Source organism: Panulirus ornatus, chromosome 49 (genome assembly GCF_036320965.1).
Source record: "Panulirus ornatus isolate Po-2019 chromosome 49, ASM3632096v1, whole genome shotgun sequence".
Lineage (NCBI taxonomy): Eukaryota > Metazoa > Arthropoda > Malacostraca > Decapoda > Palinuridae > Panulirus > Panulirus ornatus.
In genome coordinates, this window is record NC_092272.1 from 2,077,493 (window position 1) to 2,094,244 (window position 16,752).

The 16,752-nt window shown below is 39.8% G+C and overlaps 1 protein-coding gene across 1 annotated transcript; it reads left to right on the top strand.

Moving 5' to 3' along the window:
- The first annotated feature begins 1,021 nt into the window (after positions 1 to 1,021).
- Thor (eukaryotic translation initiation factor 4E binding protein thor) lies at positions 1,022 to 9,457 on the top strand. Its single transcript, XM_071690801.1, has 3 exons — positions 1,022 to 1,358; positions 5,780 to 5,944; positions 8,260 to 9,457. Exons 1-3 carry the CDS (start codon positions 1,211 to 1,213, stop codon positions 8,295 to 8,297), a joined length of 351 nt encoding a protein of 116 aa, XP_071546902.1. The 5' UTR covers positions 1,022 to 1,210; the 3' UTR covers positions 8,298 to 9,457.
- Positions 9,458 to 16,752: the final 7,295 nt, after the last annotated feature.

Here is a 16,752-nt window from a genome sequence, read left to right on the forward strand (position 1 = left end):
CTGCACGTGTTTGTTGGACACTTAAAAATGGAGTCATAGAAGTACATGACTTGTTTATAAGTAAAGTACAGGTGCTTAATCTTCGATAAAGTGATAAAAAAGATATATATGAATATGTGTCGTATTTCTGGTCTTAGAGACATAGACTCCTTTTTTTTCTATGATGAGATCATAGTGCCACTTCTATCTCTCGTTGGTCTAAGTTTAAAAGATGTATTAAAGTGACAATTCAGAGAATAAAAGTGAATCTGATAAAGTGTGACCCAAATACTCAGTGAGGGGGGTGAACGAGCGAGTTATCTGAGGTGAAATACTTTGATAAATTTATTAACTTATCACCGGTGGTTATACAAGGTGAGGTGTGTCATGCCTTCCTGTAAACATGGGGCAACTAAACTGTTGATTTCATCACTTAATATGGTAGTAAGTCGAGTATAAAACCTTAAGGAATGGGACCTACCCTGGCAATACACTTGCCAAACTTCTATTTATTTAATCGTATTTATTTTAAAGGTTAGATTTATCCTTGTTTAATGACATGGTTACAATCCTCCTGTGTTTATTAGATGGTCATTGGCGTCTGTCTATGGACAAGAATTTATTTTGCATGCAAGACTGAAATACACACACACACACACACACACACCCATATGGGCAATGCCAAGTCTCAAAGAATTATGGCCATTTCCATTAAAAAATGGCCACGTTTATATCATCAGAATGGCCTATGTACCATCCCCTTGCCTGAGCCGTTGCTCAAAGGCGACAACGATGCTTAATTCAAAGTAAATGCGCCATTTTAAGTGAAACCTTGCCGTAAGGTCGCATCTCTGTGTGTGTGTGTGTGTGTCTGTGTGTGTACAACTTGAACGTGTGTACCCTGCACCACACCAGAGGTGAGAGTAATAGGGCGAGAGTCCCATGTTTTAGAAGGGGTTTGTCGGCCGTATGGCTCGTTGATGCGTAGCTTAACCAGGTTCCAATAATATGCGCGCGCAGGGCCCACCAGCCCGGGGTCCCCGCCAGTGTTGTGGTGGCAGCCGTGAGGTGAAGGTGTACCCGACCGACCGTCCTCCAAGATTGTTACTCGTTCTCCCTTTTTTTTGAAACAACCCCTCCCTCCCCCACCCTCCGGAGGTTGTTACGACCAATTACTACCCCTGGTTGTTACAGACTGGTTGTTAGTGGTTGTAATAAGGGAATTTGAAAGATGTCTGCTTCGCCCGTGGCCCGCCAGGCCGTGTCTCAGGCCCAGCCTCAGACCATTCCGAGGAGGGTGACCATTAACTCCCCGGCCGAATTACCCCAGGATTATAGTACCACGCCTGGGGGGACGCTCTTCTCCACGACCCCAGGAGGTGAGTGTGACGTCCCTCCCCCAGGGTAAACCTCCCTCCCCCTGTGACAGGTGTGGGGGAGGGGGGGGGGGACACACAGGTGTGGGGTGTGGGGGTGGGTTGTTGTGGGGGGGGGGGGTCGCAGGTGGGTTTGTTTACGTCGACGAGTCAGCATGGCTGTGTGTTGCCATGTTATCCCACGCCTCCCCCACGCCTTCCCAGCCTAACCCATGTGTTATTCTCGTCTCCGTAGCCAACCATGCCTATCTAGTTTACCCACGCCTACCTACGCATATCTAACTTACCCACGCCTACCTACGCATATCGAACTTACCCACGCCTACTTAGATTACCCACGCCTCCCAAGCCTACCCACGTCTTATCTTATTCTCGCCTACCTACGCATGTTAACTTACCCACGCCTCCCTAGCCTACCTACGCCTCCCTAGCCTACCCACGCCTCCCTTATTCTCGCCTGCCTACGCCTCCCTAGTCAACCATGCCTACCTAGCTTACCCACGGCTACCTAGCCTCTAACCCAGCCTATCCACGCATACCTAACTTACCCACGCCTATCTGGCCGACCTACGCCATCTTATCCCGGCCACGCCTCCATATCCTACCTACGGCCCTAGCCTACGCCTACCAGCCTGACCCCCCCCCCTCCCCCGCCTCAATCTCTTACCACCAACGCAAATATTTGCCCTCAAGTACCATGGCCGCGCGCGCGCGCGCCTTATTTTACCAACCCCTTGGCATAAACCCGTCCCTCCTTGGCCTACCTGCTCAACTTTCCTCTCCACGTCTCCTAGTTCCCACCACTCCCCCTGGTCCCGCGCCTCCCCCCCCCAAGTCCATCCCCCGCGCCTCCCTCCCCCTTGTCTATCCACCCCTAACCCTTACCTTTGAACTGCCACTTAATAGCCCATAGAAGTTTTGTGTCATTTATGTTGGTTTATGTACATAATTCTGTGTATTTATAAGGTTAACAATAGTTAAGGTGAGAGTAAGTGAAGGTTGGACTTATTAATATGTCATTTTTCAGGACCTTATACCAATCTGTATGTGTAAGTTCGGGTTTAGTTTGCCTTTGCCATTTTGCTTTAGATCATGAGTAATTTTGCTTTTGCATTGAAAGGGTATGATGAGGGTTGCTGAGAATAATTACTAAGATGTTAGAAAAAAAAAAGGGATATATTGGGTGGGATATAGTGGTGAGGGTTACGAATAATAGGGAAAACATAGGGTAGATGTGATGTTAGGGGAAATACTTGCAAACTTAAATCAACAGGAACCGCGAGAACTTCATCTGATTTCCAGAGCAGTCAAGATTTTGTCATAGTTTTCAGTATCCGAGTTGAAGGACGCCAAAAGATGATTGGGTGACGTACAAGCTGCCAAGAGATGGCAACAGATATAAAAATTGGTCCTTTACGGCCAGTGTCCAACCTCCGTACAAGCAGCCATTCTGTATGGTTTCCAGCAGCATAATATGTTGATATTGATCTATTTTATTTCTTTAGATTGTGATGGCTACTGAGGTTAGGCAAGGTTTTCATAAGCCCACATTTTCCATGAAATTCATAACCTACACCACCTTATTCAGAATGTTACAGTAAGATCTGATGCATTGAATTTGCATTGCACAGCAGAATCACTTGGTGTTCAAAGCCATTTTAATGCATAGCTAAACATGAATTGACAACGTAATACGATGACATGTTTGCTACTTTATTCATCTTTGTTACATACATAGATGCAAAAAGAATGTTCAGAGAAAATTTACAAACAGCTGATGCAATTGACATGACATGTTGTTAATGTGACCGTCATTTAATGATGGTTGATCGTATGTTTGATGATATATTCAACTTACGTGTATTCAGAGACATACCAAGGCTTGTGTTTGTGTTTTTATTGTACAGAGAGGGAGTTTTGCATTTGTGGGGCCCTATTTCTTGAACATTCCCTACTATCATACAACCTCTTATATTTATATATGCTGTCAACTTAAACGAAAGTTATTTTGTTCCATTTGTCCACCACTCATGCCATAAAAGTACATCTTAAAGTATTTTCTAATCAATATACTTATATATAAAGTTAAGAGGCAGGGAAGCATGAATGTAGAACTTTCTCCGTTACACAGAAACTCACTGATGAAAGCACTACATATAAAAGAACCTTGGTCATTGTCTTATTCGTTCCATGGGGGATCTTATCTCATCTTTGATGTTGGTATAATTACAGTAAGTGATGAGACATTGATGGAGATCTTAGGTACGTATATGGAGAAAGAAATGTGCTTATAGGATTGCAAACGAGTGAAATGATTGACATACTGATGTTAGTGTTTAATGATGATCATTAATGATTGAAGAGGGGGAGAGCTTGTGAGTGATGTAAATGAATATTAGCACCAAACTGTATAAGTCAAGGACTTAAGGAAAATATTAGTTGTCATCCGATCATTGTTGTGTTACTTTTAGCTACTCATATTGTTAACAATCCTGTTGAGTAAATTGTGCAGGCATCGTAATATCTTGATTAAACAGTATGAAGGAAGTCGGAGTAATAATTTCTGATGACCTTACTTCCAGCGAAAACTGTTTAAAAAATATCATAAGGTGGATTGTATGGACTTACGGTGTAAGAGAGGAAGACCATTGAAGACATTACAGGTGCAAATGCTGTCACAAATTGAACATTGTTGTGAAACAACAGAGCATTACGAGCTGGGCAAAGTTGCTATTGAAAGGTGTTCACATATTCTCCATGGCCCATGTTGACATGATGAAGGAGGTGAACTGAAATCCCTTGCCATCCACCATGGTTATGTACCTGGATGATCTTGTTGTTGGAAAAATATGGTTGGGAAGGTATAGAACCTATTGGAAATGGGGGTTTACAGGGAATGACCCTTGAGAGACTTAGCTTCATTCCTATAAAGAATCTCAGGGTAGAAAAATCAGTATTTAACATCATAAAGAGTACAAAGATATGTACAAAACTTTTTCTTTCGTATTTTTTCTCTTTTCCTGTATCTTAGTAAGGCAACACCGGGAACAGACAAAGAAAAAGCTTCATTCGCTCACATCCATTCTCTGGCAGTCATGTGTAACCACAGACTGTCATCCACAACCAGGATCCATCGACCTTTCCGTAGTTTTCTGTGGCTGCTTCGTATGCCTTGGTTCAGTCTATTGATAGCACGTTCCCCCTAAGATATCATACTGTTCCAATTTATTCTACCCCATGCACTCCTTTCACCCTCCTGCATATTCAGGCCTTGATAAATCACAATATTTTTGAATCCATCTGTGACTTGGTCTTGCCCGCTACACTTCTGACACATATCCTCTTTGTCAATTTCTCACTTATTCTTCCCATATGTCCAAACCATTTCAGCGCGTCATCTGCAGCTCTCTCAACCATACTCTCTCTTACCCTGACATTCACACCACATATTGACATCATACATTTCAATTCCAACACGTACCTTCTTCAGTAAGATAGATTAGATATCCATACAGCACAGCAGTATTCATTGTTGCTTGTTGTGTCTACACTGAACATTTTCATCATTAGCTTTCAGTCAGTTGTTGTAGAATGATTTGAAAACATTGTTAATCGGTGAACTCCATGAATTCAAGCCTTCAGCGAATTTTAACTCCTAAGTTTTTGTCAGTTTCTTCATTCTGTTTCTTTCCCTGTAGGACTTTCATATGAATATGCTGGTATTTGTTCATTGTTCTATAACTTATTTGCTCAAATTTCTCATTTTAAATTCCGTTTGTTTTTTTCTGCCCATTTTTAGATATGCATGTCTTTTTGTAATTTTTGCTTTTTGCCTTCTTTTCCCATTGTCTTGATGACTTTCATGTCTTTTGCAAAACATCTTACTACTCTCCATTACTACTTATATCTCAGATTGTGATTACAAGGAGCAGTAAAATGAGTGTTTTTTTTGTTACACTCAGCTTCATTTTTGTTATAAACACATTTGGATTGAGGGAACTGATCAGGATGTGCTGAAATGGAGACATATGGAGAGAATAAATGAAGAAAGACTGGTGAGGATCTCCTCAGCAGAAGTGGAGAGAGGGCAGGACTGTGATGTCAGCATGGAATGAAAGAGGCTATGAAGTGCTGGGGCCCTGAACAGTCAGGATTGGAGTGACGTGATGTAGGGGGTGTGACATGCTGTCAGTGGGCTGAACCAGGGCACATATACATGATGCTTAGGGCATGACTTTGATCAAAGTGTGGCTGTTGTTTTGTCTGTTCTGGCAGTATGTCTCGAAAGCAGGAAATGGCAAACAAAAATGGTGTGAGAAAATTTTCAAGAATAAATATAAATATTTATGGATATATTTCTGATTGTGCTTTAAACATTAAAATGGTTTTGGAGTATACCTTCCTAATGGAAAATAACCTTTTAGGAACAAGGATCATCTACGAGCGAAACTTCTTATTGCAAATGCGTAATTCCCCATTGGCCAGGACTCCCCCAAAGAACCTACCAGTGATACCAGGAGTAACTGCTAAGGATACTGATGTTGTGCATAGGGAGAATGGAACCATTGCGGAAGAGCCAGAGAAGATGGGTAAGAGCTGGTTGTCATTTTTGGAATTATTTTATGTATTGTGATATTGTTTTTTGTTCACTATACTTGATAACTGTTCCTTGTCCTCTTCCATCAGCTGCTGCTGCATTAGGTCTTCCTCGGGTAACTCTTATCAATATTCTTATTCTCCTGTTTGTTTCTTTTATAACCAAATTTCCCCACTCATTACTAATGGTTATTGCTCTTCCTCCTACCTTGTCCTCCTTTTTATAATATAAGTAAGGCACTGCCTGTCCATCTTTTAAGTTTCCTGGGTCTCATGATCAGACATAAGGGGAAAGTGTGTCAGTATAATCCAAAAGGGGGAATGTGTTTTGTTCAAGTTATTTGTCATTGATTGTGATCAGCCATAATATGTTGCTCCTTGCAATGAGTATTAATTTTAATGTATAAAGGTCATAGTCACTGATGAAAATAGTACTGGAGATTAGATTAAGAATGATTGGCACTGGTATGGGCATGAAAGAAACCAATCAGTGGTTGAAGTTGGAAAGTTTGCAGGTCACCAAGAATCTCTTATGTACAGTAGTTAGATAAAAGCAGGGTTGGACAGCTCAGAAGGTATAACCTTAACCTGCTTTGCCAAGACCCCAGTGATGGGTTGTGATGTTGACCAGTCATTGTTTAACAAGTGAATTTTATCGGTACTTTTATAGGTGGCTATCAGCCACCCACAAGAGAGGTACTTCTTTCACATTGTTGAAAGTTGTTAGGAATCTGTATCAGACAAAAAAGAATTGTCTCTTTACTAATTGCTAATCAGTAGGTGTTTATTTTTCATCATATTCTTTATCTTGATTCGTTGCTCTGTACTTCATTAAAGGATTAATGATTCTTGCCCTTATTTAGAGTCCCAACTGGCCCTTATATAGATTCTCAGCTGATGTTTAAGTCCATTCCTCAACTGTAGATGTCACTTAGCATTCTCCTGCCTCTAATCCAAGTCACCTTGTAGATCTTCATAGTAGTGTATGAAAAGTGAAAGTAGAGAACAAATAAGAATAAAACAAGGCCATTAGGTTTAACAGAGAAAAGAGACTGGTTATGTGGAGTGAGACTTTAAATGGAGTGAATTTGGAGGAAGTGGAATGTTTAAGGTACCTGGGGGTGGATGTGGCAGTGAAAGGGAGCTAAAATGAGCCACACGGTGGGTAAGATGGCTGTGGCCATGGGTGTATTGAGATTGTATGGAAAGAGATGCTTGAGAGGGCAATGGTTGTATGTATGATGGTATAGTAGTTCCATCGGTGCTGTATGGATGTGAGATGAGGGCCTTAAACAAAAATGTAAAAAAGTTGATGTGTTGGAAACGAAATGATTGAGGACAAAGTTTGGTAGTAAGAGGAGTATGTATGAGAAAGCTGAAGAGGATGTGCTGAAATGGTTGGACATACGGAGAGGATGAGTGCAGAAAGGATGACTAAAAGGTATATATGTCAGAAGCAGAAGAAATTAGGAAAAAGTGGGAACCCTTGAGGAGGTGGAAGATTCATTGAAGATTCAGGGCCTGAACATGCAGGATGTTGTGAGGCAAGCAAGGGAAAGAGGTAATTGGAGGTGTTATGCTTTATTTAAGGAACAAACCCTGATACTCGCTTCATGGCTTTATTTAAGAAACAAATCCTGATACACACTTATGATGGGGAAGTCTTACATCTGGCAGCATGGTACAGTCTTAGAAAACTGACCCTGATTTGTTGCCCGTGGTAATGAGAGTGGAAGAATGCAACTTTTACCTGCTGTCCTTGTGGATACTGATATTTTCACTACCCCTGTTCCCGGTGATATTTTTCCTGTACCAGTAACTAACCATGGGACTTGTTCCTAAGAAATTGTCTCTGGGATAATAGGCTTGTTCTCCTGCTTGGAAGTAAGAAAGTGTTTTTACAAATATGATTTCACGATGTCCTGGCAGTGCCAAGTTCACCATTTTTTTTTTCCCCCCTTTTAGCAGAAACCTGGGTCTGGTTGACCTAGGAAGACAGGTAAGGTGACTGATAACCTGATGAAGCATGAGGTGCTGAAAAATGCATCCGTATCAGATTTCCAGTCACCTTACTGGTGTTCCTAGGTTGACCAGAGAGGGAGGGATGATGACAGTAGTAAGGAAAAAAAGCGCATGGATGATCAACTTGGCTCAGCCAACACAACTTGAAATCTCAGTTGTAATACATTTTCTTGTTTCCAAGCAAGAATAAGGAAAGATATTCTCTTCCTGGAATAGCTTTTTAGAAAATGAGAGTATTGAATATTGTCTGTGACATAAATTATTTATGCATTGCTCCATCTTTCAGAACATGGTGAAGGAGATCAGTTTGAAATGGACCTTTAAACTCAAGTCTTCCCTGGCCCCAGCATCACCAGGTCTTCTCCCATCCCAGCATTTGTACAGAAGTCGAGTTGTTTTATAAAAAGAAAGCTGCTGTACAAGTCCTTGGACTGATTAGTTGTAAAGAAACTTACTTTACAAATCCATGGGCCTAAGTCCAGAAAGTGCTCATGTTATTTGAATTGTTTAGGTGGCACCCTAACTTTTCAGTAGTTAGAAATATACGAGTGGTTAGCCTAAAAGCCAAAAATGAGATTTTGACCTGCATTCTCCTTGTACCTCAGTTGGTGATGAGGTCAGGCTCTCATGCATAGATACAGAGCTAACCAGTAGAACTCGACTTTTTATTGACAGGATCATTCCTGTATAAAATGAGCAAAGTTTAACTTGCTCAAATATCGCTCAACAGCTAGCACAAGTTTGTGTCAGCCCCTGTGAAATCATTTTCTCAGTGAGTCTTCAAAATTTTTATTGCTTGTGGAGGAGAGCATCTGCTCTTCAGGATGGAGATTCCAGGTCAATGGAGCTTGGAGGTAATGGAATGCAGAGTTTAGCCAGGTATATCTTGAAGACTGTCCTAAATTATTTTGTAAATCAATATTCAGGGCTGTCAAAACATATTTGTTAGTAATCTCTTTATATGATGCCATCAGGGAGTGGAGTGCAAGTGCAATTAAGATGATACTTTTTATAGATTTTTTTTCAAGACACTCTGGTTTTGCTTAGTGCCAAGAATCATATCTGATTTGGTAAAAATGTGTGTTTCATGCTTTTTGTATCCCAAAATGTCTTGTTGATTTTGACTTGGTTTGGAAATATCTGTTTTAAGATGTTTATAGGGAATATTTTTCTTAAAAGATTTCCATATATATATGTTGACGTTATTGACAAAACCAATCGTAAGATATGGCCCATTTATATGTTAGGTTTTTGTCTTTTAAAGAGCAGTTTTGCTCCAATGTAAAGTCATTAACTTTTACATAACTCTGTTATTCCTTGTTCTTTGTGATAAATTTGAGGGACTTGTGTGTGTGTTTGTGTGTGTGAGTGAGTATGATTATTGTGCTATATATTTTTTCTAAATTTTATTAAGAGGAAGGTGGGTGTGACTCAATATGATTCCTCTCCCATTTATGCAAATAAAAAAGTTTTTAAGAACTATACATTCATATTTGAATTGTCCATAGCCTAATAAAGTGTCACCTCTTTCCATTGATATAGAATTGGAAAAAAAAAAGGAATGTAATGTCAAGAAATGTTACCCATAAGTTAGACATGGGTGTTAAATGTTCTTGTTTGCGTTACTCTGAAATGCTGCTCGGTAAGGGTAGTATTACAGTATATGATGAACTTTGTACTGGTGACTTTTAGGATCAGCGAGGACAGGGCATTAACTATCTAAACCAAATGTATGAAATACAACATTCTTAGAAAGAAGAAACTAGGTTGTTTCATTCATCTCATCTGCAGTAAAACAACAGCATACAGTACACTTATAGAGGAACTTGAGCTTTTCTTGTGTCTGCTACTCTTTGTTGGGAAGTTATCATTACCAAACGAAAAGTGTTATGGAGTGGAACTAAAGAAAAGGACATGGAGGATGCAAGAGTAAATTGGTTGACCTGTTTACAGGTGATACGTTTTTCCCTTGAAATTGTTGGACCCCTGTTGATTGTAAAAGTTTCTGATAAAACTGCTGGAGGTGACTTATTGCTTGTGTTGTGACCTTGAGGAGTTGGGGACTAATAATGTAAATACTGTTTAGTGTCAGCGTACATTTATGCATCTGACTCATGTTTAATGATGTTTACATTCCTGGAGAATTGTTATTATACAAGTCACTGAAGCCCGTTTTATGAGTTTGGTTACAATTATCAATCAAAGACTTTTCTCTCTTGACCACCTTACTTTCTTCTGGGAAGATTTGGGCAAACTAAGACAACTTTTGAAAACTTCCCCTACTTATAGAGGAGGGGTTGGCAGTGCTGATGTAGGGTATTGTAAAAGAAAGGGAAACAAGTAAAGATAATCAGTAACTATTAAAACTTTACCCAGAAAATTGTGGAGGGCTATACTGAATATGGGAAGATGAGCAGTATTGTAAAGTAAGGAAAATGATTTTACAGAGGGAGGTGAATGCAAGAGTTTTGGAAAGAGGGGCAAGTATGCAGTCTGTTGTGGATGAGAGAGCTTGGGAAGTGAGTCAGTTGTTGTTCGCTGATGATACAGCGCTGGTGGCTGATTCATGTGAGAAACTGCAGAAGCTGGTGACTGAGTTTGGTAAAGTGTGTGAAAGAAGAAAGTTAAGAGTAAATGTGAATAAGAGCAAGGGTATTAGGTACAGTAGGGATGAGGGTCAAGTTAATTGGGAGGTAAGTTTGAATGGAGAAAAACTGGAGGAAGTAAAGTGTTTTAGATATCTGGGAGTGGATTTGGCAGCGGATGGAACCATGGAAGCGGAAGTGAATCATAGGGTGGGGGAGGGGGCGAAAGTTCTGGGAGCCTTGAAGAATGTGTGGAAGTCTAGAACATTATCTCGGAAAGCAAAAAAGGGTATGTTTGAAGGAATAGTGGTTCCAACAATGTTGTATAGTTGTGAGGCGTGGGCTATGGATAGAGTTGTGTGCAGGAGGGTGGATGTGCTGGAAATGAGATGTTTGAGGACAGTATGTGGTGTGAGGTGGTTTGATCGAGTAAGTAATGTAACAGTAAGAGAGATGTGTGGAAATAAAAAGAGTGTGGTTGAGAGAGGAGAAGAGGGTGTTTTGAAATGGTTTGGTCACATGGAGAGAATGAGTGAGGAAAGATTGACCAAGAGGATATATGTGTCGGAGGTGGAGGGAACGAGGAGAAGTGGGAGACCAAGTTGGAGGTGGAAAGATGGAGTGAAAAAGATTTTGAGTGATCGGGGCCAGAACATGCAGGAGGGTGAAAGGCGTGCAAGGAATAGAGTGAATTGGAACGATGTGGTATACCGGGGTCGACATGCTGTCAATGGATTGAACCAAGGCATATGAAGTGTCTGGGGTAAACCATGGAAAGTTCTGGTATGCCTGGATGTGGAAAGGGAGCTATGGTTTCGGTGCATTATTACATGACAGCTAGAGACTGAGTGTGAATGAATGGGGCCTTTGTTGTCTTTTCCTAGCGCTACCTCGCACACATGAGGGGGGAGGGGGTTGTTATTCCATGTGTGGCAGGGTGGCGATGTGAATGAATAAAGGCAGACAGTATGAATTATGTACATGTGTATATATGTATATGTCTGTGTGTGTGTATATATATATATATATGTGTACATTGAGATGTATAGGTATGTATATTTGCGTGTGTGCACGTGTATGTATATACATGTGTATGTGGGTGGGCTGGGCCATTCTTTCGTCTGTTTCCTTGCGCTACCTTGCTAACACGGGAGACAGCGACAAAGCAAAATGATAATGATAAAAACAGGAATCTAGATTTACCATATTTGCAATGGCACATGGAAAATAATCCATTAAAGGTCTATATTTCTGTGGTACCCCCTAAACTGGAACTGTACCAAACCTTATATTATAATACTTAGAATTTGATATTAAAGGAAAGACCGGTCAGTAATCAGTCATCATGTGACTGAATGTGAAGGCACTGACAAATTTGTTTTGGAATTGCATTCCAACCATTAAAAATTACTTTGTAAGGAACACCAAATTTTTACACGTACCGACATACTAAAACAATAATAGATATTGTTGCATTCTGAGATAAGGTAAACTTAGTTTTTCATTATGAGTGAGGCATGGCAAGCTATCATTAAAAAACAGGAAAACATGCTTGTGTTTACAAACCTTTGGGATATGTACATAGATTATAGATTATTATTTTCTTTCACTTCAGAAAATCATGGTTAATAAGAAAAGAAATAATACAACTAGACTATTTTCTTATTAAAGGAAAAGAATACTGCATATTTTGTACAGCAAATCTTAAAAAGAAATGTTAATCAGGTTCATTGGTGATTTTGTCTGATGTGGTAAACATTATTTTTCTTTAATAATGAAATTTTGAATGTGAGGTATTTAAAGGATTTTTTTTTATATATTTACAGTAACAGCAGGGTAAAATGATTTAAGATTTGTCTCCCATAACCATTATGAAAAAAATATGAATTATTGAATTTGTAATTTATCCTTCTCCCCTCATTGATGAAGTTCTAGATACAAGCTTGAGTGAAGATGGATGACGAGATATTTTGGGATGGATTTTGCGTACATTTTTGATGGCTGTCTTGTTCAGGGGTGTGGTTGTGTGGCAAACTTTTCAGTAATGTTTCTAGACTTTGTTTTTGTGTTTTTCGGGCAAATGGATGTTACTGGTTTGGGTCAGGACCTTATCAAGTCTGGGGGCTGTGGTGTTATGGGAGGTATAAATTTTACTCCTGGTTTGTTAAAGTTTGGTCTTCATTGTTTTGCAGTTTATCACGGGGAGGAAGGATTGCCACATTGCTGTTTGATTTTAAGTGATCAGGTGGGCAGTGGTTGCTTTAGAATTAGGATATGCTCCATGATGTTTGTTGATTGTGAGTAATTCTTTCTGAGCTTGTTTCTCAGTGTCAGTTGGGTGGGCTAGATGGAGTGATCTCAGTACATGTAAGTAGTGTGCTGGAGTGCGAAAGCTATTGTCTAGTAAGGTTGGTTACTGGAGGTCAGTTGTGTCATCCAGAATCTAAAACTGCTGAAACATCGAGGGATCCCCAAGTGGCCAATACATCCTTTCCAAAGTTGAACTGAGTATGGTTAGGTAAGACTTTAGTAAGTTAGCAGCCATAGTTTTCAATCATGAATTTGTCATGAATATGAAACAGAGGTACAGGGAATGCATGCTATTTTGCTAGTTGGCATGAATATAAAAGTATGCTGTTAGACGGGCAACTTATGGCATTTTGCTGGGATCCTCAAATTAAAAATGCTGCCCCTGCTTGACAAGGTGGTTTGGTATCCTGAGTTGTATAGTTTAATGATACCGAAACAATGCACTTGCTCTGTGAGTAGTTCATCTTTGCTATCTCGGGGATCTTGAGTGTGTGTTGAGCCAAGCGGGATGTTAGGTGCTAAAATCTTCACATCAGCGGTGCTATGTGTTAGTTGTCGTGGTCTGTAGTTAAGGAGAGAATCTAGGATAGCAGATGATGAGTGTTCAGGGGAGGGGTGGCTGTGTAGGTGTTGAAGATGATATAGTATGTGCATATTAGTCTTATCCTTATTGATAATGATTCATGAGTTGTAACTGTAATTTCGTACTTGTAATGTAATACCATGGCTCAGATGGTTTACTTCTTCCTGTTCTAAGGGAGTGTTCCTGTTAGCTAGCTTCACTCCTTGCTCACTTTTGTTTAAAAACCCAGACTTTCTCATCTGCTTGGAAACGTGCTATGGTGTAGCTTATCAAAGGAAACCTTTTTAACCACACGATGGCTTTCACTTCTGCTATCTCCATAGTCTCTGACACTCCTCAACTCTCACTTTCTCAAACACTTAGAATTCCATTCCCTTCAGATCACTGGTATGGATTTTGCGGTGCTACATCTGTTGGTAATCTCTGGTCTTCTTTTCTTCGGGATTTTGGTAAAACTTTTGTCATAGCCCTCAACATCTTGAAAGCATTTAATAGGGTGTTTGCTTTTTAAACTCCCTTCTGTGGCTTCAATGTTTCTTTCACCTCAAATACGTAGTCTCTTCTCAGGCTGTTCCATTGCAGGAGTCGTTGATGGAGCAACTTACTTCATTTATCTTATCAGCAGTGGTTTTCCTCAGGGTTCTTTCCTATCACGTACTTTCTTCTTTCAGTAAATGGTATCTCATTTAACCCTATTCATTCTTCTGCTGATGATTCCACTCCACATACTTCAACTCACTTTTTATCCCCTCCTCTCTTTAATACTTGTTCTCATGTACTAATATTTCAGATCTGACCTGTGCAGCGTTTAGGATTGGGAAAACAGTAATCTTGTAAAATTCAATAGCGCTAGAATGCATTATCTCTATCTCTTTTTAAGATTCATTTGTTTCCCTTCACTCAATTTCAAACCATAAATCAACCAGGTAAAAATATAAACACGGGCACTAGCACATTCCCCATCATACTTTGGAAACTCCATATGATTGATATCACAAAGTCTGCAACACCAGAACTGAGGATGTTTAGTTTTGTGATTATCTTGTGAGCAACTGTCTTACATCTACAGGGGTTTTATTCACCCGATTATGGAATACTGTTATACCTTTAAGGGGAGGGGAGGTTTTAACTAAGGGTGGCCCTATCCTTTTAGGGGCCAAAGCTGAGTCTCTTAGGAGCTCTTACATAGCCTTCAAATTCTCTTCTAAATCATGAGTATGCTCTTGCAGAAACATCAAAATTTTGGGTGTGTAGGACAGCATTCCCTGCTTTTTGGAAGCTGCCATATAAAGGTCAGGGGTAAGGGTACCCCTTAGTTGTAGGGTCCTTACAGTCAGTATAGAAAGGTCTGGACTTGGGTACTCCCTCCACCTCTCTGTTCACTTATGGTGGGCTCAAAAGCCATCTGTCTTTGATTCGACTGGCATTATCTCTCTTCAACCTGCCCTCTCTGATCACCGCAGTGTTGCTTCGCTCTCTCCATTCTACGGTTATTTCATTTTGGCCATTTCTCTCGTGAAGTGTCTGTACAAAGACCTTACACGGGTTTTTGTGTCTGCACATCTCGCTGCCCACAAGGTTTGGCTCCAGATTTAACACAACTGCTGGGGGACTGGCTTCTCAAGGATTATCTTCCACCAGCTAAATTGCGGAATGGCCTTCCTTCTTTTGTCTTTCCTTTGTCGTAAATAACTTGCCTTCCTTCAATTAACACTTGCTGTTTTTCTTTCACATGAGATGGCCATGATTGATGCATTCTATATGTCCATGCCATATCAGCCACTGTATTTATTTATGTGTCAACTAAACTGTGATGTGTTATTTAATCTCCCGTCTCATAGGGCCATCTAGAACTACAATTTGCCAATAATGAGGAGAAATAAAGAAAGGAAAGAATAGGGAAGAATAAAGAAAAGGTACTGAAGACAGACATAAGGCCAAGTTCAACAATTAGTTGGATGTTGAACCTTGATACAGTGTTTAAAAGTAAAGATAATGAATTTTTCGATTGTATAGCGAGGGAAAAGTTCATTCTGCATGCAAATTTATTCAAATCTTAAGATTTACATAGCCTTATTAGGTGTACTAGACAGTAATAAGTTGCTGGAAAAGTCATTTTTAACTCATGACCTTATGGGCGCCCATGAATGCAAATAGATTTGTGGCAAGAAATTTTTTGTCAAGAATTTTTAGGGCTTTTTCACACAGATGGATGAAAGAAATGGAAGGTTAATGTTTCAACTGAAGGACAGTTCATAATTAAGCAAGAGAGAGAGAGAGAGAGAGAGACAGGTCATGACGTCATATGCGCAAACAACCGTTGACCCGCCACCACTAGTTTTCTGAGGTCCTCTGTTATAACCCCGAACTCGGTTATCAATTAATAAAAAATATATCTATGCGTATGTAATCTTTTAAATACAGGTTTCTTAAAATCAAAACAAAATATAGACACCCGGGGTAAGCAATAGTGTATAAAAACCGAGCCAAACTACCGGTACGATGGTCAAACTATCGGGTTTTTGGCCTTTGGACCCGCCCAGTTCCAAGGTCCAGGTCAACAGCAGTTAGTTTCCCTCTAACCTCCATGGCGGGAGGACGACAAGCCTATGTGCCGTGTCATCGATTTATTACGTGAAAATTCAGTTAAGTGAAGACAGAAACGGTGTTAAATATATTTGAAAACAACGGTAATGTTAAATGTGTTATATGAGGAAATAACGATGACGTTAAATGTGATTTTTGAGAAAATAACGGTCGTGTTAAAGTGGTTTTTGAGAAACTAACGGTCATGTTAGATATGATTTTTGAGAAAATAACGGTCATGGTAGATGTGATTTTTGAGAAAATAACGTTCGTGTTAGAAGTGATTTTTGAGAAAATAACGGTCATGTTAGATGTGATTTTTGAGAAAAAACGATTTTTGAGAAAATAACGTTCGTGTTAGAAGTGATTTTTGAGAAAATAACGGTCATGTTAGATATGATTTTTGAGAAAATAACGTTCGTGTTAGAAGTGATTTTTGAGAAAATAACGGTCATGTTAGATGTGATTTTTGAGAAAAAAACGGTCATGTTAGATGTGATTTTTGAGAAAATAACGGTCATGTTAGATGTGATTTTTGTGAAAATAACGTTCGTGTTAGAAGTGATTTTTGAGAAAATAACGTTCGTGTTAGAAGTGATTTTTGAGAAAATAACGGTCATGTTAGATGTGATTTTTGAGAAAATAACGGTCATGTTAGATGTGATTTTTGAGAAAATAACGGTCATGTTAGATGTGATTTTTGAGAAAATAACGG